This window comes from Eurosta solidaginis, chromosome 1, assembly GCF_040869045.1.
Source record: "Eurosta solidaginis isolate ZX-2024a chromosome 1, ASM4086904v1, whole genome shotgun sequence".
NCBI lineage: Eukaryota > Metazoa > Arthropoda > Insecta > Diptera > Tephritidae > Eurosta > Eurosta solidaginis.
In genome coordinates, this window is record NC_090319.1 from 325121083 (window position 1) to 325146950 (window position 25868).

The window sequence follows — 25868 nt, forward strand, 5'->3', positions numbered from 1 at the left end:
CTCCAGAGTATCTATCAATATTGTTTTTAAATATTTGGACAGTTTGTAACATGGTGCCGATTTAAAATTAATGATGGGCCTCATTGGCGTGTCCGGCTTGTGGATTTTAGCAGCCACGGCGTATACAAGCTTACCTGCGGATGCCAGCATAGTTACATACGACAAACAGGACGGCAAATAAGAACGAGGTTCAGAGAACATATTAGAGATTACAACAAAAAAATACGGAATCCAAACATTATACCCGAGTCTAACTTCGCGAATCGCATGGTCGAGAATGAATGTTCCCCAGCAAACATCAATAAAACAGTTAGGGTTCTTCACACACAAGAAAAGGGCCGACGTCTCAACGTACTCGAAAACATGGAAATCTACAAACAGAAAACATTCGACGGTAGAATAATAAACGAACAGATAAACACAATTTCTGACACAATATTCGAGCCTTTAAAACTTGTTTACAGGAAACAACTTAATCACACAGGTACAACAGACAAACACACAACAACAAATAAACACAAAACAATTAACACACCAAAACAAAAAACCGACAAAGAAGGTCAAACGACTAAAATCACAGATGAGTATATAACCTCAACCAACAGCGGCTCTGCCATAGTATCGCTAGTAGTGGCTGAATGCTTTAAAAATACCCAACATATTGCATTTTTCGAAGGCATAGGATGTTTCACTTTAATTTCAAAGCAGTGCCTCAAGGTGTTTTTTTTTCATTTACATACCGCAACCTTCAACTTTGACGTCTTGAAACTTCAAACCAACTTTTACATGGCGTTCATGTAGTAAGCAAAGTTTCGAAAAATATTTTAAAACAAAGTATATATTTTATGTATGTAATTGAAATAGGGTAAAAATGACCAAAAATTTGCTTTAGTACAAGTAGAAAGACTCCACTATTCAAGCCCTACATGTCGCTAATCTCCTTAATACTACTTACTTTTCCGTAATAATTTTAATAAATGCAGTCTGCCCCTGAGGAAGCTAATGAGATTGGCGAAACCTGGGGCTCTAATAGTGGATTCTTTTGATTTGCACTAAAGCAAATTTTTGGTAATTTTTACTCTATTTCAATCACATACATTTGAGGTATTCCATCCCATTTCGACCAAGTTTGAACCCGACCCCTTTAGAATTGGCTGAAAATTTTTCTTCTTTTTCTAGCTTACGAAAGACGTTTTTCAGAATTTTTTCATCCAACTCAAAAAAAGTTATGAATTTAAAAAAAAACACCGTTTTTGTTTTCAAAATGCTATAACTTTTTCAAAAATTGACAGTTTGGGATCTTTTTTTTTTTAAATTTGTTTTTGAATGTACTTTTCGGAAAAAACACAAACAAATTTTTAAAGTTTTTTTTTTAATTTTTCAGTTTTTCCAGATTTTTCGAATTTCGCCATTATTTTTTTTTTCTCATAAAAAACTTCAATCAATCCTGCAATCATCCCTACTAATCCCGGAGTGGGCCGATTTTTTTTATATTTTTTTTATTTAATTGAAACAAATTTAAAAAAAAAGATCGCAAACGGTAAATTTTTGAAAAAGTTATAGCATTTTGAAAACAAAAACGGTGTTTTTTTTAAAATTCATAATTTTTTTTGAAAAAATTCTGAAAAACGTCTTTCGTAAGCTAGAAAAAGAAGCAAACTTTCAGCCAATTCTAAAGGGGTCGGGTTCAAAATTGGTCGAAATGGGATGGAATACCCCATATATAGAAAAGTATTGACCAGCTTAATCAAATCTATATATTTTATATACTTCATAAATCAGTACATGCCAAATATTTGTTTGAAAAATCTCCAAAATATAAATAATATATGGTTTGAAAATACTCCCTTCTAAAAATTTTCGGTTGAGTAACGCTAGGCTTAATGATGACATCAAGACAAACTTCAATAATCTGTTTTTTTTTTTTATCAAAACTGACAAACTCATAATGACAGTGGAATAACCTTTCTTTTTATACAGTGTGGTGTAGAAATATATGTACCTCTTTTGAGTTTATTGATGTATAAACATTTTGCTCATGTATGCTGTATGGGGGAATAAATATAGAATGTAAACATAAGGGTATTTCCTACATACACTGTAGCCTAATGTGGGAACAAAGTACGTGGATGATTTGATGTGATCGAAATCAGACAGAAAATCAGTTAAGAAAAGGAAAGAAAATTTTGTAAGTCAAAATCAAAGCCAGAACCGAAACCAGACGGCGTGTTATCAATTTGTTAACGTAGTGTGAAGCGTTTGTTTTCGATGAGTTAGAAATTTGATATCGTCGTGATATGGGCGCGTTATCCACTTCTTATCGACGAGTTATCGGTTTGATATCGGTGTTTTACCGAGGAGGTATAGACAAGTCATCAATTTGTTATAGAAGCGTCAGAAACTTTCTTTCGATCACAAAGGTTATCGACTTTTTACGACGAGTTATTGGTTTGTTATAGAAATGCTATTCATTATTTATGGAAAAGTTGTCGTTTTATTTGAAAAAAGCTGTCGAAAAGCGGTTTGTTATCTAAAAGGTGTCAACTTACTATCGAAGAGTTATCGATTATTTATCGGACGATTATAAACGTGTTATCAGAAAGTCATTAAATGTAATCGGATATGATTTTGTTATTGAAAAGCTATAGACATTTTATCGAAAAGTTATCAAGTTGTTTTTCAGAAAGTTATAGATATTTATGGGATTGTATCGTACTATCGATTTTTTTGTCGATGACTCATCGGTTTGTTATGAAACAGAATCGATACAACTTCAATATAAAATCCATTACACATCTCATTAGTAAACCAATAATAAAACAATATTTTGTCGGTAATGGTTGTTGCCGATAAGACGCGGACGAAGCTTTTCTCAAATGAGCGAACTGCTCTTAATTTAAAAAACACAAATTTTCTAGACATCTGCTGTATGTTTACAAATCGAACTTCACCAATACTTGGTACATCCGGCTATTTTTATTCTTGATTTTAAAGACCCAACGTGATAGCAAACATTTTAGGCCCTCCAATTCAGATCTCTGACAATGGTGGAAGGAAATAAGAGAAAAAGAAAATCATAAGAACATTCTTTGACTCTATCTTTCTATAGGAAAGGTCAGACATCGCAGATTTGCAGATTAATTACCACCTCCTTAAGTACCAATCTGCGATGTCCGATAGCCTTTCCAATACTATTTCGGCCAGGCATGCCTATCTTCTATAGAATGTATCCAGTATGATATCCTGCTAATTATAGGGTTATACCACGAGAATAGAATACCATGCCTCCCTATGTTTCTCCATATTCCCTAAATATTTTAGCACTATTTTCACGGTTTGAGGTAACCATCGTTAGCAAGTTCTATATCACAATCAGTGCAGCAAGTAAATCAAGCATCAACCTACCTCAACTATCTGAAGTGCTTCTTTAGTTAAGTCCTTCGAAATTTCTCATTTATACTTCTTAAAAGTTGTAAGTGGGAATTCCCATCGTCTGGTTTTAATTCTTGTTTGATTGACTCAACTGGAAAAACCATTCAAAATGCATTCTCCCATTTAATCGAGCATTGGCTATTTAATTGCAACTGTCAAAGATATATTTGCACATATGTACATGTAACAATGTACACACATACATATGTTATGTGCGCATGCGCCTTTTGAAGTTTAAGAAAATGGGAATATTTCAAAAATTTTTGTTTGTATATGTGGTTACAGGTTGTTATCCTACTCATTTATTTAATTGAGTGAATTTCCATAAACTTTTTTAGCGCTGAGGTTAGAACTCTTCACAAAAAACCACAGAGAAACAAATAAAAATATTTGCATCTTTGTTAGTAAACAATTTTGTTGAATTATCAATTATAAAGTATATTAAAAAAGAAGCGTTGTAGAAATTTGTACATGACTACGCTTATACATACATATATGTTAGTATATAATTGAAGTTAACACTGACAGACAATTATCATCCTATTTTGACGCTTCATTGCCTAGGCGATTTTAGCCGTTGCGCAGCAATTAAGGCTAACCTAAACGGCCCTAGTTAGAGCTTGCGAACGCAGCACATGCACACAGAATGTGATGCAAGGTTTCTTCCTGCAGGCTATTCCTACATCAGCTGTTACTAAGGCCAAATTTATAAGCATGTGACGCCAAAAGACTGTGTCCCGTTAGTAAGTCCATCATGAGCCTTGGACGGTTTAATAATATTCGTTTGTAAGCCCCAAAAACTGTAGCCTCCGTGGATGACGTAAGAGTATTGGTATCGGGTCTGTATTTCAATGTGATCAATAAATAAGAAAGATGATTGGATGGTCGCAGACCGCAGAACTTACAGCTAATCTTTTAAAGACAAAACTGTTGCTACTCACCATTAGAACGAAAATTTCAGGCTTTTGCTTACTTTCCAAGCGTAATCTTATCTCTTTTTAATGATCATGGGCTAACTCTTGATAGAAGTGTTTCTCACACCCAAGCTGAATTGGAGGCTAAAAACAAAATATAGTGTTAAACCAAAATCATGTCACGGATATGCAAGACGAGCTAAATTGCAAAATATGTAACATTTATATAATAATAATATATTAAAATAGTAAGCGTAATCATAAAATTAACAATCAGCATACATCTTATATTAGTAAAGGAAGGAAAACAAAACTATCATCCCAGCTTTACAGCGGCTATTTGATAAAAGCAGACCACCAAGAGGTTCATACATCGAGTTGAACGAGAGATAAAAATAGAAATAATTTATCATTCTTGGCGAAAAACAATAAATAAAAGATGCAGCTTCATATCAAACGCATAACGACTGCGAAAAAGAAAACACAAAAAATAATGATGAGAAACAAAACGCTCAACGTATGAAATATACCCTTCACAACACGGATCTCCAAAAATTTAAAGTGATTGCCCTTTCGCGTACGCAATGAGAGTACAATTGCCCTACGGAATGCAGACTACTGGTTTACAGAGTCATCGCATGCTCGAGTGTCAGAACAACTGATAACCTCGCTTGTACTGCAAGTAATACAAGATTCACTCAAAATTGAATTCAATGATGTTCTCACTTATTTTAACAAGCTTCTCTCAATTCTGCAAAGTTTTACCAAATTTGGTACGACCAGTTGTCACAATACGTGCCTGGACCATATCATATCAGGTAATATAACATTGCATGATATCGTAATAAATTTGGTTACGTCGGTTCACATATGAGATAAAATGAAATTATACCAAATTCCAAAAAAAATAATTTTAATATTTTGTTTGTTTGGATTCACCTTGAAAAGTCGGCTAAGATAAAACCAAAGTCTAAGATATGACATCGTTTATCAAAATATATACATGTCAGTACCCATATAAAGATATCACATCACTCATGTGATGCCACACCATTAACTAACACATCAAGTCAAATGATACTGTATAAGATAGTTACATTTTAACAAGAGGAAAGGGAGAGCAGACGGAGTGTACAAGAAATTAGCGGTCTTGAAACTGGATCTGATGTTTTCTTATAGCACGTAAAGTTCGCGCTCAGTGCTTAGTATCCTTCTAAGCCATTGAGGCGGTCTTTGTGCATCACAAACTCATATAAAAAAAGGAATATGCATTTCAGAAAATATGAGGACAACCGGAGAAGGTAAGACTTGCTACTTGGCGCAAGAAACGAATTATTCAAAATTGGTGACACAATTACGGGACAGTTGTTTCAGTCCTAGGATCAAGTGTTGCTTTTGATCAGCTGGGCAGCACACCCACAAGCCGATTTGCGGTGTAAGATCACATTAAATTGGATCAGTTACTACACACATTAAGGCAATTTTCGGAGGCTTATCAGATTATCATATCACATCACAAACCCAATTTTGTTTTGAGCTATGACTTGGTGTCAAGATCACATCGATGCACAAAGTGATGTTATATGAGAAAATCCCTGCCTTAGATCTAATCTCATCATTGAAGATCAGAGTAAGTCAGGGTACAAGAAATCGTATAATTTTTGATGTGGTTAACATCTTTTCTCACGATATAGGGAAATCCAGAATGTCAGTGTAAGGTAAGTGAACGGAGTAAACGCAGTATTTGGAAATAGTATGCTCTAAGGGGAATACAGAATGTAAGCGTATGTGTAGTCGCTACACGAGGGAACATTGTACGTGCTAAAGTTGAAACGAAAGGAAATTAAATGAAAGGAAAGGAATGGAAAGCAAAGTAATGGAAAGGAAGGATAGGAACGCATATTCTAAGTCAAAGCCGAAGCCGGAACCGAAACTGGACCGCGTGTTATCAAGTTTTAACGGTGTGTCATCGATGAGATATCGGCCGGTTATGGGCGATTTCTTATCAAGTATTAGTTACCGATCTATTCTCGAATGGTTATAAATTTGCAATCCATTTCAAAGGCTATTATCTATTTTTTTTATCAACAAGTTATTGGCTTGTTATCGAAAAGTTATCGATTTATTATCGAAAAGATATCGATAATTTATCGAAAAATTATCCCTATGTTAACGAAATTTTATATATTTGTCATCGTCAAGTTATGGATTGTAATCAAAAAGTTATCGATTTGATATGGAAGTTATCGATTTCTTATCAGAGTGTTACCAATTTGTTACCGGCGTGATATCGTATTATTATCAAAAAGTTATGTTAACGAAATTTTATAGATTTGGAATCGTCAAGTTATGGATTTGTAATCAAATAGTTATCGATTTGATATCAAAAAGTTATCGGTTTCTTATCGGAGTGTTACCAATTTGTTACCGGCGTGAAATCGATTTGCTATCAAAAAGCTATCGATTTGATATCGAAAATCTATCGGCTCCAATTTGCTATCGGCATGAAAACGCCTTGTTATAGACGACTCATCGGTTGCCTATGAAACAGAAACAGGAAAAACTTCAATAACAAACATATCCCCTCGATAACAAACAGATAAGAAACCAATACAAAGTCGAAAACAAACCGATAGGTTAATGATAATACTTCGCTATCGATAATAAGCCGATAACTTACCGGTAACGGTTGTTATTTGCTTCTGGTAAAGTTATCTCTTTTGTGGTTTAAATTTAACATTAGTATGTTTAAACATCGAAATAGCCGAGTACTTTTTACTCACGCCTTTTTTAATAATCCACGTAAAATGACATGGAAATATCCGAGATCACATCACATAACTTACATTTGATACAATTTATACGATATTAAGAGCCCTAAAGTTGTTTGATTAAGTTTTTAATCTACCTTCATTGGGATCAAATAATATCAAATCACAAGCCTGATCTGATGCTTGGTGGTTTGCTGACAAATTGAAAGTTAAAGTTAGCATGATGATATCTTTTTATTTTTTTTTATATCATTTGACATGAAGTAAGGCTAAACAGGTTTATATCATATCATACATATTCACATCAAATCACATTCGCACATGTTATTTTTCATCATAAAGTACATGCCAAATGCACAGATCACATCATAGCATAGCTCATCACATCACTTTATAACAACTGCACATGATGTCACGTCGTATCGCTTTTTGCTATTGATAACACTGCTCTACAAAATTAAACTTTTTGTATTACCCTGGATCACCACATTTTTTTTGTTTTATTTGATATAGTCCCCTTATTATAAAAATGGTCGAAATTTAAAATTCTATGGATACTTTTTGTTTTTTTTTTTGTGTTTTCTAAAATTTGCATTTTTTGAAAAGGGAGATCCATTTATTTTATCATATCTCCGGAACGGGTTGTCCGATTTTGTTGGAGAAATCAGCATATAATAGCAAATGAAATTACCTTAAAATTGTTTGAATAGCATTTTTTTTAAATACTTATTGGTTTCAGAGTTATTTTCGATTTTTTGTATTAAAAATTTCCATTTTTTTCTTCTTTAATTCGTAAAAAATCGAGAAGGACAAAAACTTACAACTTTTATTAGATGATCTTAAAACTGTGAATATTCCAAATAAGGCAAGCTTTATTTCATGAAAATCCATGGATAAACGGTAATATTATTAACAATTAAGTGAATGAGTGGAAAATACGTATTTTTAATATTTTTGTTTATTTAGCTATTTAAGATACTTTTATTAAAGAAATCCTAAAAAATTTAGTACTTGATATATTTAAAAATAGTTTCTACTTTTTGCTTGTCTACTGTAATTTTCTGAATCAACATCTATTTTAAAATAATCCTTATATTAATTTTGTAGTGATATAGTGAAATTTCACCGCCCTTTTGCTGTAGTGTAAGGACCGCATACATAACAAAATATATTCGGGTAATTTTTGCATACAAATTTTCTACTGTTATTATTCATTTTTAAATTGTTAGATTTATTGAGCTAAAAGGCTTCAAGATGAATAAGACTTATTTTTTTGTTTATATTCATCTATAATTTATTTGGTCGATATTTCAACTTCAATCTGAAGTCATCATCAGGAACATATGGATATGTATGATCGACTGTATTAAAAAATTATTAATTTTTTTTTAAATTCACTAACCAATTAATAGTTTTTTGCTGTTGTTGACAACTTGACTTTTCGCGATCAGGAATGCTAGTTAAATAACATTGAATAAGCTAAATGAATTACTTTATATAGTCGCAGGCCACTTCGATTTTCAAAAGTATGTATCTTATTTTTCGTTAAGTTTGTCACAATCGGCGACAATATACCATACAGGGCAGGCATCTAATGAGTCTGTAAATTTTTTAAGTTGTATATATTTGATAACAAATATATATGACCATACTTACGAAAACCCGCGTTGGCAACTTAAATTTTCCATACAGTATGAGGCATTTTTTCTTATGATATGCGTTTTGCCTTCAGAAAAATTGATGGGGAAAAATTTCCTGAGTGTCATAATGGGCGATGCCCGTAGTAAGCTTTAAAAAGACAAAGTTGCGCAAAATGTCATACCTAAATAATTTGTTTGTCAAAAACAATAATAGGCTTGATATGCAAAATTTTCGCTAAATTGGGTATTTTCACTTTATTGTCATTAAAACCAACATTTATTCATGTATTTTTACGAAGTAGGATTTCAATTATTTATAATGTTTACAGTTTTCAGGCCGTAAAATAAAAATGGTAAGTTTTTAAAACTTTCGATTTTTTATGATTTTTTGAAAAATAAAAAAATGTTCGATTTTGAAAAAAAAAATTTTTTTTTTTCAATTTCATGTGAATAACTCCACAACCGTCGATCATATAAAAAAATTTTCTTATCAAGACTTGAAGAAAATTTTGCGGTGAATCCACTGGTGTTTCTAAACGAATTCAGATAAGTAATTTCCAAGATATGATACAATAAATGGAAAGACCTCTGTGAAAATTCGTGATTTTAGAAAAATAAAAAAAATAAAAAATCGTACTCATAGAATTTTAAGTTTTGGGTATTTTTATACTTAGGGGGCCATAGTACATCGAAATTAAATAGTTAGACTTCAGAGTAATTTCTCTTGTTGACTAGTGTAAATGGAAATTAAAATACTATGAGAATTATGATATTCATTAGTATGTGTATGAAAAATGATATACATATAGTTTAAAAAGAGCTTGTTTTATATGCCGAAGTATTTCAAGAGAAATAAGCTAAATGGCAACCATGCATACAACACAAAACGCTGCATAAAGCTCATTTTAAGCTATATGCTGCGCTCAACTTCGCTCAAAATTCATTGATAGCAGCTTACGATCGCCGGCTTGCCACGGTTGTTGATGGTGTAGTTGATTTTGGTTTTCATAGAGAAAGAGGGAGCGCAGTTGAAGCTTAAATGCTATTGTCAAGTGTCTGCAGATATTATTTGCTCAACGTTTTTCGAGCAATAATGTTGTAAATTTTTGGATTACGCGGAACGCATCTAAATAAGTGCAACAAAATAGAGCAAAACAAGGGCGTTTATTTATAAAGCCGTCACTGTGCGTTTGTGTGTGTGTGTGAAGCCGATTTACATGTGTAGATATTCTAATACAATTCTTTTTTAAGTAAATAAAGTACAGAGTCTTTGTTGATTTTTGTACGGAAAAGTAATTTAAAACGAAAACAAAAATAATATTTGTAAGAAATTGTTTTAAATAAAGCGCAAAGCGATCAAAAGACTCAAGCAACAAACTCGATGCTAACCGAAATTCATAGCTAAGTGTTACACATGCGCAGAATAAATAAAACGCTAAATAGTAAAAGTTTAGTAATACAAGTAAGAGATATTAAATATTTTTGAAATTTTTTACTCGAGGGAAAAACAAACAAAGCCTGTGGCTGCAAAATCCGACAAATTCAACACAAAAAATAAAACAAGTTTCCATAGCTGCCTTCGCAAGTATTTGTGTTGAAAAAGTGTGGCAAGAATGTGCTTTTTGGCCAACTGCAACAAAAGTGAATTGTGAATGCATTGAAGTAAATACAGAATTTAGTGATATATTATAAGCTGCTACAGTAACAATAACAAAAAACGAGAGCTTTTAAAATTTGTTAAAAATCATAAATACTTGTTAAATAGAGAGAAGGTACCTTAAAGTTTAAAAAGGAGCATTCCATGTCAATTGAAATATCTTCTGATTTGTATGAATTACGGTCAAATATTTTTTTGAGCATATAAAAATGTTTCAGAAATGTGTATTTTTTCTATAATTTTTTAATATTTTTTTTTTTTAGTTTTTTGAAGACTTGAAAGACTTGTGTTTTGAAGAACATTTTTAAGGATTTGAATTTGAGAATCTTAAAAGGAGTAAATAATGAGTTCATGTGTGTTTTTGTAGCAAAAACAGTTTTTTTTTATTATAGTTTCACACTTAAAAAAATGTTTTTAAATGAAAGATTCATATTTATAATATTAAAAAAAAATATTAAAATTATAATGGCAAAAAAATATTTTTTGTTTAATGTTCATAAACTAAAATAAAATAATTTAAATATTTCACTAAAAAAATTAATTTTAAATCAAAATTATTTCACATTTAATTAATTAAGTTAATTAAAACTTATAAAAGCAAAAAAAAATGTTGTTTATTGTTCATAAACTAAACAAATTTTTAAATTTATAAAATATATTTTTTAATAAAAAGTCTAATAATAATAAAGTTGAAATAATATTATTAACTATATACTTTGTAAAAGATTATTTAGAAAATTTTGAAATAAAAGGAAAATTTCAAAATAAAGATTTTGATTATTTAATAAGCGAATTGACTTTCTCCGAAATATTTCGAAGTACAATCTTAATAGTTAAATCGTAAATTTTGATGTAGGTCAAGAGAAGTACTTTTTTCTCAATTAACGTTTGAGAAAATTATTTCTAAAAATATTTCAAGTTAAAAAAAAAGTTATTAAAAATATTAATGCCAAAAAAGTTTTTTTTTGTTAAATGATAAGTAATAAACTAAAAAAAAATATTTTTTAATAAGAATATTCGACATTTACGAATATAAAAAATTTAAAATTTAAAAAATATATTTTTTTAATAAATCTAGATACGGCGGCCGCCGTGGTGTGATGGCAGCGTGCTCCGCCTACCACACTGTATGCCCTGGGTTCACACAAAGCAAACATGAAAATTTTAGAAATAAGGTTTTTCAATTAGATGAAAATTTTTCTAAGCGGGGTCGCCCCTCGGCAGTGTTTGGCAAGCGCTTTGCCATGAAAAGCTCTCAGTGAAAACTCATCTGCCTTACAGATGCCGTTCGGAGTCGGCATAAAACATGTAGGTCCCGTCCGGCCAATTTAAGGGAAAATCAAGAGGAGCACGACGCAAATTGGAAGAGAAGCTCGGCCTCAGATCTCTTCGGAGGTTAGCGCGCCTTGCATTTATTTATTTTTTTATTTAATTAAGGATTCTGCAATTTTTCAAACTTTTTTTTTTTTGTAAACAAATTTTAATTTTACATTCAAATTTTTTTTATATTCTAATTGAGAATTCTTGAATTGTCCCATCAATTAGCTGGCACTATGCACAAAATTTACCAGCTTTTAACTTTATTAAGATTGAGCTGACCGATATAAATATTTTTTGTGAACAAAATGTGTGTTTATTGGTCAGATAGATACATTTTAAAGTTTACATTCGAAAATAAGTCTTAAAAATGACATTCTACGAATTAAAAAATAATAAATTAAAAAAAAATTTGAAATAAAGAAAATTATAAATAAAACTACAACAAATACTCTTCCTTTTTTCTCTGATTAGAAAGAACTAAAGTAAATCTTTTTCTTAATATTTTTAAATTCAAAATTTAAATTTTTTTCGAACCGTTTTAAAACTTTTCACTTCCGTACTAAGAATTCTGAAGCGTGTAGAAAATGTTATGCCGAAAAGTGAATTTTAAAACACAGCAAATTAAAAAAAAAACTTCATATATTTAAAAATATATATTTTAATTTTATATCGCTACTTTAGTTAATAAAATTAAGTGAAAATTTTTATTTATTTTAAACCCATTTTGAAAATTCAAAATTAACTATTTTTGGCAGATATTTTAAATTCATATTCAAAATTCTTTAAATCTTATTTAATAATTCTGAGACGTTCTTTATAAAAGTCCAAAAATTAACAATCTCTTTTTTTTAATTTTTCATATTTTCAAATTAATTAAACTAAAGTTTAAAAAAATATTCAAGGAATTAAAAAAATGTGTACATATATTGAGTTTATAGTGGTTTGTTGATCAAGTAAAATATAAAGTGGAATTTTTTTTGAAAAACTTGCAATATTTTTTTTTTTTTTTTCAAATACTCTTACGTTTGTTACTATTGATTGGTTTTTAAAATTATGTTTGAAAAAATTACATTAAAACTTCTATTTTAAATTTTTAAAACGTTTATAAAATAAAAAACATTCCCTTAATTTTTTTCACTTGGATAATCAGACAAAAATTTTATATTTTATAAAAATATTCTTGAATGTTGAAATTTAAAATTTTTCACATACAATTTTTTTACACTCACAAAAAAAAGGCTTATTATTAATTCAAAACCAAACTTTGTGGTATTGTTCAGGTAGTGTACATTTTATCCTCAAGAAGAGGATTCTAAAAATAGAACTTAAATTAATATACTAAAAAAAAAAATTTGGATATTGCTACAGCCGGAACTTGATCGCGGGACGCTGGGTGTGCAAGCCGGAAGCATCACACCACTGCGACTCGCCGTTCACATCTGCTATTTCCTAATACAACGAGCAACCGCGTTGACTCGAAAATTAGTTTTGATACTACTCGAAAAAATGTTAACACCAAATTTTTTCACATTGCACTATTTTGGTGTTAAATTTGAAAATAAACCCAAAACTAGTTTTAATATTACTCCAAAAAGTGTTAATACTGCACTTTCTTTTTTGTAGGCAGATATGGAATACAGACGATTTAAGAATTTTGTTATTAAACAAACAAAAAAATAAAATTTTAGAAATTTGCCAAAAAAATATAAAAATTTGAATCACAAAGTATAAATAAAAAACACTTAAGCTAACATATTACTTTTTGAGTAAACAAATTTTGAGCAAAATGTAACTTTAACGCAATTGAGCGCTACCAAGCATGGTCGAATTGATATGGAATGGTCCGTTATATTACTTGCATTGAGGAATACAAGAAAAGTAAAAAATATTTACAAAACATAACTCATCCTTTTTTTTAGAGAAGTAGAAATAACAACAATAGTTGAGATTTATTTCTGCTGTGAAAAATAAAACAACTCAAATATAAAAACTAACAAGAAAAAATAAAAAAAATTCTTAAAAAAACCAAAGTTACACAGCTTTTCCATCATTTACAACTGCAAGTGTAGCTCGAAAACTTCTAATTAACATCTGGCTAGCGAATGAAATTTCAATTGCAGAAAAAAATCAAAAGCAGTCAACAAGTGAATTTCCATAAAGCCTTCGACGAGCTGGTCAATGCTCCAGCTGCCACTGGCACCACCATCACGACCGACCACCACACCTCTCACTAAAGCTACTCATATATATATTTACATACATAAATACGAGTTTGTAGCAGTCAGAAGACAGTCAAAAAAAGCCAAGGAACTTTAAGCTGCATGCCACTGTTTTGTCTGATTGCGCAACAACATTTAACAAAAATAAATTTAAACAAAAATTTAAAAAAATTTTAAGAAAAATGCTTTAAAAAGCAATGTAAACAATATTAACAAACAAACACAACCGCAACAACAACTGCATGTTAAGAATAATACATACTTATACATAACAAAAAAAAAAGATATTCGCAACAGTCGGTTGATTCGTGCTGCGTTTTGCACCTTATTTGCCCCTGTGTATATGTTGTTGTTGCATCTGCGTGCATTTCGGTCTGTTTGTATGCGCATGGTATATTGCACAATTCCGCGACCACGACCACTACAAAAAAGAACAACAACTGCAACGACGACTGGTGAGCTAGTAAGGCCGGCTAAATTACGCCAATCTATTCCACGCAACTGCGAAGCTTCGCTGCCTTAAGCTTGTAGACTGCCGCGCTTCTCTTCTTAGCCACACAGCTTCAACCCAGACTCAGATAGCTGCTGCGTTAGCCATATTAAGCACCATCATACAAATAAGCTGCAACTACTAAAATACATACATACATGCATATATATATAAGTATGTAAGTGTTGGTGTATCTATGTCAATGCAAGTGTATTTGTGTGCAGTTAAAAAATATCACATTATGTAGATATATAAAACAAAAAAGATTTGCGAATAGCGTGCTTATGTATTAGTTTTGCAATTGTAACCAATTACAATAAAATACAAGCAAAAGTGAATGATTAAAAAAATAGCAGTTTTAAGAATTTTAAAGAGCAAATGAATGAAATAAAAAATGAATAAAAAAAAATAAAAAATTATTTAAAAACCATCTTTAGTGAAGTTCCGAAATTACTCAAGAAAACACCAAAAAACGCAAATTAGTTTCAAACCACATATGCACAGATTTAATTGCGTCCGTGCTTTACTTGTGACCCATTTTTACATACCAAACCCTTGCACATAATATTATTTCACTGTGTGTAGTTGTGTTATATAAAAATCGCCAAAATTGCTGTGCTACTTTGTTCCAGGATTATGGGGTACATCATGCGGCGCTTTCTGCGGTCGGCTATGATCGTCTTCAGTTGGTTTGTTGTACCCTACAGTCGTTTCACCAACATCAAAGTGAATCGCAAAAATTTGCCGCCCATACGAAGTCATCTGCTGGAAATACCCGCTGTTGATTTAGCCAAACTGATTCGTACTGGAAAGGTAGGTTTGTGTTGATTTTTGATTACTTTAACATATGTATGTGTGCACTATAGTGGGTCAAAAAGAAAAAAAGTTGTAAAAGTTTAAAAGTGTATCTGAAATGTATTAGAATTTTATTGCATGTAAAGCTCTATCTAGCGTACTATGCAAAAGACTGAAGCCTAAAGTCCAACATCGAACAGTTGTTCACAATGCGCCAGAACCCAGAGAAGACTCACGATAAAGGAACCCACACGCGCCATCTTTTTGTCGACTTCAAATTAGCCAGCAGACAGCGCAAAACGACGTAGATTGTATGCTGCTATGTCTGAATTTAAGCTCCTTACAAAGTTAGTAAGTTTCTGCGAAATAAAGTTGAGCAACACCAGCAGCTCCGTAAGCATTGGCAAGTAGGTACCTATTTAAGCCATTCGAAACCAAACTAGGCTTCAGAAAAGGCGACTTCCTTTCGTGCAATTTTATTGGCTTTAACAAACGTGAGTTCTGTCTTCTCCGGATTAGATAAAGCGGCAAAAAGAGGTGGGTCCTGCAGTAAATGATGACAGGACGAAGTACCTGCTGTCATTCAAGAAGGAATTGGCAAATGACGGTTGACGTATATAACTCGAGATTCATCTATATGGAAACCAGCATTAATAGCGAAAACAATGTAAGCAATCAAACGTACCATAACTCTACTACTACTTTGGGCTTACGAACAAAAATCACCCTCTAAAAGTCGCTCATGATGATTGCCCAGATGTATGGCTCGGAATCATGGACGGTGTCGAGATTAAAAAGAGATGGCTCTTGTTGTGTTTGAGAGAAAGGTTCTCCGGAAGATTTACCATCCTGTCCGTGATACCAACGGCGAATATCGAATTAGGTATAATAATGAACTGTGTGTGCTCTATGCAGATACGAAGATAGTGTAGCGAAGAAAGTATTTCAGTCGAGGGTTTTGGGGAGTGCTATCGTTGTTGATGATATTTTTACGTTTTGGTAACAATCCCGACCATATTGGGAGCGATTTAATATCACCATATTGACCCTTCTGGCCTATCTTGCCCCTATCCCAACCTCCTAGTTCCATGAGGAATTTGGAGTCGTCGCAGCTTCGCCTGCTAAAGAAACTGGATTCGCCATTGGTAGGTGAGGTTAAAAATTTGGTTGCAGAAGCTATACATTTCGCTGGAAACCCCTTGGCGGGGCTGCGCTACTCACGACCTTGAACCAAAGGTATAAGGTCTTCTGCGCTGTCGAAGACAGTCCAACCCTAAATTCTTATCTTTGACTTTAATTTTAATTTCATTCTTTATTTTTCTTTCCTTTTACATCTCTCTCTGTTGCGTTTTTATTTCTACCTTTTCTAAGCTTTTTCCTTTTTAGTATTTTTTTAATTTTTATTTTTGTACTTTTTTCTCACTGTTTTCCCTTTTCTTTTGCAATGCTATCTCTTTCTTTCTGGTGGAACTTTTTTTCTGTTTCTTTTTTATTAATTTCTTCTTTTTTATTGTTTTTTTTTTTCAGTTTTCTTCAATAATTTTTTGTTAATGGTTGTAGGATGCTTTTCCACTTAAACTTTCTGTACTACTTTCTGCTGCTTTCGTTTTAATATGAAGAAACAGAAAGCAAATTAAATGGGATTCAGACCTAAGTTTTTCGGAGTGTAAATAAAGGTTTTAGCTTTTATTTATTGTCAAAGTTGTTACGGTTCGAACCGAACCATCCATTAGTTTTGGGTTTTGAACTGAGCCGCGAACAGGGCTATGCAGTTTTGAAGCTCAAAAAAATTCTGATATAATAATCTTTTATTCTTATCTTTTTCATTCTGACTTGCGAATTTTCGACCGGAACCGGTTCGGCGATTCAGAGGTTCGCAGCCTTGGTATAAGTATTTCCAAACTATACATTAATATTAATGTTCTAAATTTAACAAGATCTCCGTTTAGTTATTGAGATGTACGAAGTCTTCAACGCACACACTTACATAGCGGTTCCGATGTGCCTAAAACTGCTTGCTCATTACACTGTGTAACAAAAAATAGGAAAAGATACGAACACAATATTAAAATCATATTCGCACGCAAACAAAAATTCCTACAAATTCCTGAAAACGAAAAAAAGGTGCGATTTATTTTGCTCCTTAGGAAAGCTTCCTTCAATTTAGACAAGCAGTGTTCTCAAAAACAGAAATTTTTTCCTTAGTTATAGGAATAATTTTCTAAAAAAAATTGAGAAAATTGTGTGTGGATTTCTAGTCGAGCTGCGCAACTTTACAGTCGAGTACTTTTCAGTATTCACTGAGCTAACTCGTACATGTTAATATTCCTCAAATTATTGAAAAGTATACAAAAATAAGAATGTCTTACTCACTACATTGAAATTTTCCTCAATTCAAAGAAAATCTTTTCAGGAAACGTTTTCCTCATCTGAGTGCGTCTAATCAATTTGTGCCTGATTGAAATTACATTTAAATTTTTACAATGTACTGAATTTGTTCCTGTGCGGTCCTTGCAGAATTTATTAAAGTACTGAAACACGCTTTTAAGCGATCAACTTAAAATTTAGTAAGAAATACTTTTGTCAAACACTTTAAAACGTATGCCATATAAGGAATATTCTGAAAAGAAAGTGCATACTTTTAATTAACTATTTCTGGAACTGTATGTGCCGGATCATTACGGGTAAAACACTGCAAGAGAGTGGGGCCTATTCAGGACTTTTAACTGGCTTCTTCACCAATAGATCCTTCATGGTTTTAGCTGTATCGCGAATTCAGGAACAAGTGCATAAAAACAAAGTTTACAGCTACCTTAGTAAAAATAAACACTGATGATGACACAACGCCGAACCGGTTTATCTCGAAACAAAATTTGACAAGGTACGACGGAAAATCGTTCCAATTTACATCGTTTAATAATGTATAATTACAATTCGGAACACTTGTTAACGTAAGCTTTTTCCAAAAAATGAAAAACATGTGTTTCGAGGATAAAAGTCGTGAAGGAAAATAGGGATTGAATATATAGAAATGAGTCAACATCAATACGAAATTTACCACAAAATTGATAGCACTTGCACCATAATAAAATTAGCTAATCAATAGTCTCAATTAAGTCTCAAAACAAAGGAAAAACAGTTGATATAGGATCTCCAAAAATCTACGAAGGTTTTAATGTAAAAAATATTTAGTGAATTAGAACATATAGTTAAACCTACATTAAAATGGATGAAAAATGCTATTTTGTTCCAGTTTTGCGTTAAACCGATTGATGTGAATGTATCCCTTCCAGTGTCACCAATTTGAATAACAAACTTATGCAAAAACTAAAAGTATGATAACTTATTTGTACTGTAGGCTTGAGGACAATCTGCAATTGTCGTATTGGGGCAAAATATCCAAGAGATAAAAAACGAAGAGTGTTCTAAGTAACGGCTAACACCTTTCTCTTGCAGCACATTATGTCGGCTTTATTTTGACACATTTTGGTTCCTGCACGTTTCATCAGATCTACAGCAGGATTGTAAAGCAAAGTCGCTAGAGCTGTTAATTAAAAACAGGAGAATCTACCAAGCTTCCTAGAATTGAGCACAACAGAATAGTCTTCGGTTAATGACATGCAGAACATGCCCGGATAAGCTGGAGTTTTCTATACCAAAAAAAACTTTAAAAAATAAACGAAAAGCAAAGGTTAATTTTCTCGAAACAGGTGTACAAAAGTAAATCAAAGGTGGTAAAAATAAAGCTCTGTAAAAGCTAAGAGACTCATGTTTTTGTTTTCCTCTTTAAAACATCAACTGATTTAAATATGCAACCTGCACCGTTGCAATATTGCAGCGTTAGAAGAAAATTTAAGGAAAAAAAGTGAAAGTTAGTCGAAATGCAAGCAAAATAAAGCATGCATTTTATTTTCGGAACAGTCCTTACTTTCACGATGTCTAAAAAATTATTTTTTATAATCGAAAGTTGTGCAAAGTGTTTTTTGAATAATTTGATTCTCCGAAGTTACTAAGGGCTTCATTCTCTATTACGAAACGAACGTTCGTTTCGCCTGAGAGTCGAATCGCTGGTGTATTTGTGCTATGCTAAACGATGGCAACATATCGGTTGACAATTGCTTTAGCCTTTCTGTTTGATAAAAAATAAAAACGTTATGGTCGAACGAAAATTATTAAAAATGCCATTGCTAGACGAAATCGTTTATAGGCGAATAGTTCGTTTGAGCTATCGTTCGCAATACAGAATGAAGCCCTAAAATTAAAGTTGTAAACAATTTTATAAAGGGCACATTCAATATCACTAATATATTATTGTATTTTTTATTTGTTAAATTTTGTAGAACAGTTTTCTTATGAATAGGATTTTTTAATACCCACACTAAAAAAGAAATACTTAAACGGAAACATTTACAATTTTAATAACTGTATCATGCAAATGCCTTTTTAGGGGGGCAATAGGCATGCTTAAAATATTAAGCATTCAGCCCCATTATCGTCAAGTGTTAATTGAAATATACAAAAATATCGATTATTTTAAATGATTGGCAATTTGCAAGCACGAAATAACAAAATTATTAAAAAAACTGAAAGCTATAAATAAATATGTAATTAAATAGCAAATGAGTTTAGTTGAGAAAAAATATTGCTAATAAAAATTTAACACTTTATTTACCAACACCATACAATAATATAAGTAAAAGTAATCGTACGCTTGAAAAAGAAATAAATAATAGAGAAAAATTGCAAAGTTTACAAAAGGCGATGGTTACTAGGACATGTTTCTGAATTTCAATCCTATGTAACCGAACTAAAATTTAGTAAATAATGTTTAATCACAAAGAATTTACTTTACATTAGGGATGTTCCATCGTGACGGGTGGGGCAATTGTACGCAATATTTCATCTTTGTTGGAGCATTCTGATAGAACCGGCTGAAGATTTTAGATTATATTTAACAGGTTGAAATAATTAACATTCACTCAGTATAGTTATGTACAAAAAAATTACATTATCTTAGCATATATGAAAGTTTTTATTAGTTTTATTGTCACAGGTGGGACAAGACAACGCTATCCGTTAATGTTCTCATATATTACAAAAGCTCTGCGATTATATGAAAGTAGCTTTTTTTGTTTGAATACTTTAAGTTATAGATGCCGTATTTTTATTAAATTTTCTACTGGACGTAATTAGTTGATATCCCTATTAGGATTATAAGGCGTATTAACAATTTGTACTCATTTCTAACAACTGTTTCTGCCTAGTAGTCACGGGTGGGACATACTTCATTCTTCAATAACTCATTGACAACCTCGAAAAGTCGAAACTCAATTGAAACGAAAGAACGAGCTGCAAAATTTAGAATAACAACTCCCAACTTTTTTGTAACGGGTGGGACAAAGATAATACTGCCCTAGAAATTGGAAAATAAAAATACAGGGTTTATATAATTTGCTATTTGAATCAGCTTCATTAATTAAAGATGAGCTACGGTAGTTTTTTCAAAAGAAGCCATTTCTATTTAATTAAAATACTTAAAACAGCACTTTACTTTAAGAAGAAAAGCAGGTATTGAAAATTAGTTTTAAGATTAAATTTAATAGTTGTGGGTTGATTTTACAACATTAGTTTTATAAGAAGAATAATTATATCAGCAGCAAAGTTCACTTTCTCATGGAACATCCCATTAGTAGAAGGTGGAATAAATTACCATAAATAATTTGCTCAAAATAAAATTAACTATAATAAAATTTAAGTTATTAACAGAATGATCAAATACATAGGTTCATTTTACCATATTTACATAATAGTTGCAAAAGACAATTGGTGAATTCAAATGGCCAGTTGAACTTATGACCAATTCAAATTGGCCTTATGACCCTTTTGAAGTGGTCATATGTTTAACTCACGTTATGTCCCTTAACCTGTAGTGGAATTCACTAACTTATAAATATGCGATTTGTCGCTATTTTAATTAACGATTTTGTTGCTTGCCTTTTCGATTGTACTATTCACTAACTTAGTTTTAACGACTCGAAATAAATGACATTTAAATTTCGTTTTAATATTAGAAAGGTGGCAGCACAGCTTAACGAAACCTAAAAGGAATGCCAAACATAAATAAATTCCGTACTCCGCTTTTAAAAGTCATTATTGTGCCAGTTTTTGCATATTTTAACAAAAGGTAAGTAAATGCGGCATTAATTTCTCTTTTTTCTCTGTTGATATCGCACTTATTCTTGTATCCCTTAATTGACCATCAAGTTGAGAAATAATATCATGAGTCTGGGGTTAGTCATGACAGCTTTCGAAACTCCGTTGCATTTAAGTGGAATGGGTTATCTACTTCTCTAAGAAGGTGTCTGTCCACTGGCGATGGACTTAGTAATTCTTCATCTTGTGAAAAAACGTACGCCAAGTACTCAAATGCCATTTGATTTATAAAGCAGATTTTTGTCTTAGAAAGTAAATGAATTAAATTTCCGATTTTCTTTTTTAACTAAAATTGCCAGAAATATTTATTTCGTAATTTTTAACGCAGCCAATTTACTTGCCGTTTATTTAACAAACCAGCTGATTGTCGATAAACAAATATCGATACAAAATAGTTACTGAATAACGAAATCGCTATAGTTATCGATTCGCAAATAAAGCGATGGCAAATGCGGTTAAAAAAGTTAGTGAATTCCACTACAGGTTAACTGGCCTTATGCCCGTTTGAAGGAGCCATAAGGTCAACTGAATTTATGCCCTTTGATCTTATGTGACCCCACATCCATTCTCATCGGTCCTTTGAGAAGTGTGACGTGTGCAAAGTTTCAATCAACCTTATGACCATTCTAAATAAGATCAATTTACCTTATGTCTGCTGACCTTATGCCTCACCATCAAAAATATTGCGTTTTTATCGGTCCTTGATACGTGCCAATTTGTAGGAAGATAAACTAGGCCTTAATCTCCTCAGAGGTACATTGCAACAAGTATTTGTTTTCTTTTACAAAACAACTCTGTAGATTTTCTCATAATATACTATATTATACTAGCAGACCCGGCAGACGTTGTTCTGCCCTAAATTTGGCCTATCTGCATACATTTTAATAAGCTTTTTCCGTCTAACTCTGCCCTACCCCTCTACACTTTTTCCTAATCTTTTAAATCGCGGGCCCCCTGAGAAACACATTTTTGTTTGATGTTTTTATTGTCTCCTCCGGCCCCTGCAAAAAATCATTATCAATATTCGTTGCTTTTGAAATTCGGCTTAAAATTTGCACATGGAACAACTAAAGACTCTCCTGAATTTAAAAAAAATGTCTTAGTACCTCTAAATCGCGGGACCCCTGAGAAACCCCGGCACGTACACACTGTTTACCAATAGCTAGTTTGTTCAAATAACTTAAAATCGAATAGGTCATATTGCGTTGGCTTAACGTCGTTTAAATAGCCTGCTTGTCAATGCGCTCAAGGTTCCTCGCTTGTTTGCTTCTGAAAGCGTTAGGATTATGCGTCTATCACATTCTTGAATACTTTTCCGATGTACCGGACGATGTGTTGGACTGTACAGTGTACATCCCATTTTGTTCACATATTTATTTTGCATGCAAACACCATGAGTCACATTTTTTAGAACTAGAAAATTTTTCTACATGGTATTAGCTTGTCTGTTTATTTTTGGATAATTGGGCTGCTCTCCACGCTCAATGGTTTTGTTGTTTATAGGCGCGTGCTTACATTTGCTTATTCTTTCAAAGTTATTGACGAACTACTTTGATAGAAATGTATGAATATGAACGTGGTTTTTATGTGAAATTTTTTAAACTAAACAAATACGTACCTACATATGTTTGTTCGAATGTCAATGAGATACACTAAAGCGTATACTCATAATAGGCTGGGCCGCCGATTTATAAACCGATATCGTGCCATCGAATTTTCGATAGGATTTTGGGCTCATACCCAAAAAATTAATATTGGAGCCTGCAAAATTTCATTTTTTTTTTACTTTTTTTCGATTTCAATTTTTAAAGTTTTTTTCATGACCCACTAAAAAATTTTCATTTGATTGTAAAATTCTCATGTATATCCTGTCCGACCCAAAAATGTCCGCTAAAAACGTTGTCGATAACATTTTTTTGAAAAAAATAATTTTTTTTTATTTTTTTTCCAAAAAACTGTTATCGCCAACGTTTTCAGCGGACGTTTTTAGGTCGGACAGGGTATACATATGAAATGAAATTTCGCAGACTCGAAAATTATTTTTTTGGGTATGCGTAGTGGAACTTTTTTCCTGAGCCCAAAATCGTATCGAAAAATCGATGGCGCGATATTGGTTAACTTTCGTCCATACAAATCGACCCAGCCTAACCCATATTCATTATGTACAAATCTATGTACACACTCCTTGCTTCTATTTCTTGCTTAAACGTAAGCTCGATCATTGTAGCGAAACATAATTAGACTTCATTGCCAAATGCAATTTATGACGGCTTCATATACATACTTATATGTATAGCACTAAGTACATATGTATGTATGAATGTTTGCATAAAATGTAAGTGAAGTGCACGTACAACATTTTATTGTAAAATGCCATAAACAAACATACATATAAATGAACAAGCTAACAAAAGTATCAAAACACAAAAAGATAAAAAGTACATCACTCATATGCCATTCAGACAAAGATTTTCATAAAGATACAGGGGCACAGGCAGGCTTTGACTTAAGGTGGGCCCAAGTTATGTATTCATTTGGTTAAAATTTACGTTTCGTTAACTTTCAGACGCGCGACCTCCGCGGATCAACATTCATTATTCGAAGCTTAATCTCACTACCTCTTTTTTCAACGGAGTAAAGGTCTGCCCCTCTTATTCAATGATGGAGATGATTTTGAATGAAGAATATCGTGTCAAAAAGCCACAACTTTTAATACGGATAACATTTTCACGATATGAGCAAAAACCTAGCCACGCCTTTTTTAATGGCCGGTATGCAGAGTATTGAATAGTAGAATTTCCCGTAACATCAAAATTGCCTACTTTAAATTATAAGTACAACTTTATTAACGCAGCGGCCCGTAAAATACCAGCTAGCTATGCTGCGCTTTCTTAACTTCTGCCTACCGCGTTGGAAACGCCAAATCTCTGTCTTTCCACAAGTTCTGCTGGCTAGTGACATGTGACGTGCATATATATATACATACATACACACACACATTTTCTAGATTTTCGATCTTCCCCGAAAGATAGGGTGGTCTGAGAGTGCCTGACCTCGCTTGCCATTGCACCGAATTATTTTACAAATAAGATTATCTGGGTCCAGGGCCATAGAGATATCCCGGGTAACTGTCAAGCGGATCTCTTAGCCCGCATCGGTACAACTGAACCGGATGAACATGGCTGTAGGGATTTCGGGATTCCGCTCGTCACCTGTGGATTGCTCCTCCGCAACTGGGCCTCGTAAGCTCAGCAAACGTTGGGCGGACACCACGTCTTGCAGGGTAGCAAGATCTTTCTGGCCAAAAGTAGATGGCAGGAGGTCTGCTGAAATAATTGGGTTCACTAAGGCCTATCAATGGTCATTGGGGTTTTGACAGGGCACTGCCCCATGGGTATCCCTGCGGTACGTCTCAGTATATTGGAAACCCCATCCTGCAGGCAGCTGTATGGAGGATGATGAGGTGGAATCACCAAATCACTTTATGTTTGATTGCATAGCTTTTGCCAGAACTAGGCGAAAGTACTTCGGACGCGATTCACTTGGATCTACAGAGGATTTATCCAAAGTTGAGATCGGTATCCTTCGGAGCTTTATCGTTACTACCCAAAGATTCACTAAGTAGCTAGATCTAAGTCACCGTTATTTTTGGTGTATGTGGTATCACAACGGACCTTAGTGTTGTCCAAGTGAGCTATCCTTATCAGGGCAGCTACCACGTAACCTAACCTAACCTAGGGAGTCAGAGTCAGAGGTTCGACAACACATTTTTCACGGACGGATCAAATATGGACTTCCGGGCACGTCCATATCTATGTGTCTTCCATACTCAGCGAATGTGTTTCAATCACTTTTTCTATCCAGGAAGTGTGTAAAGCATTACAGAAATAGTAGCGGTAACAAGATTGCAATCTTCTCCGACAGTCAGGTGGCTCTTCGGGCTCTTGGATCAGCGACGATAGCATCTCGTCTAGTCGGTCAGCGTAGGGAGTGGGTTTTGGATTTGATGAGTATGCACAGCGCTTCCCTTAGTTATGTGCTGGGTCATAGTAAAGTAGAAGAAAACGAAATGGCAGATGAGACAGTACTGCGTGGATCGGTTTTTGATGTGGCAGGAGCGAAGATGATCCGTGCACCCCTCAGTTAGATCAGGTATCACATATCCCAGTGCTGGCTCAGGGAGTTTATCAATAGAAGGAAGTCCTGTAGAGTTTTTAGGAGCATGTGACCTCCATACAATGAACAAATATCTTAAGACGTTCTAAATATGAATAGAAGAGATATATTGAGATTATTTGCGGTAATCACCGGGCGCTGGAGTTGCCAAGCAGGTACCCACGTAAAACTACAACCGGACTTTGGGCAATTGGAGTTTACGCGGATTGGAAATGTTATAAAACACCTAATTTCGCAGCTC

At 33.0% G+C, this 25868-nt stretch overlaps 1 protein-coding gene and 1 long non-coding RNA gene across 4 annotated transcripts in view; one reads left to right on the forward strand and one right to left on the reverse strand.

Annotated features, from left to right (window-relative positions):
* LOC137237811 (fatty-acid amide hydrolase 2) overlaps positions 1-25868 on the forward strand; it is an 85308-nt gene that overhangs the window by 24150 nt on the left and 35290 nt on the right. The window contains exons 1-2 of one of the 3 annotated variants that reach the window (XM_067762011.1): positions 9749-10529; positions 13654-15256. In XM_067762011.1, the coding sequence (XP_067618112.1) occupies positions 15080-15256 (177 nt within the window). In that variant the 5' untranslated portion in view covers positions 9749-10529; positions 13654-15079. Of the gene's footprint in view, positions 1-9748; positions 10530-13653; positions 15257-25868 lie in introns of those variants that run through there. The other 2 variants (XM_067762012.1, XM_067762010.1) reach the window with 2 other exon arrangements.
* LOC137237812 (uncharacterized) overlaps positions 14927-25868 on the reverse strand; it is a 77123-nt gene continuing 66181 nt past the window's right edge. The window contains exon 2 of the long non-coding RNA XR_010949041.1: positions 14927-15303. This is a non-coding gene — a long non-coding RNA (uncharacterized lncRNA). The remainder of the gene's footprint in view (positions 15304-25868) is intronic.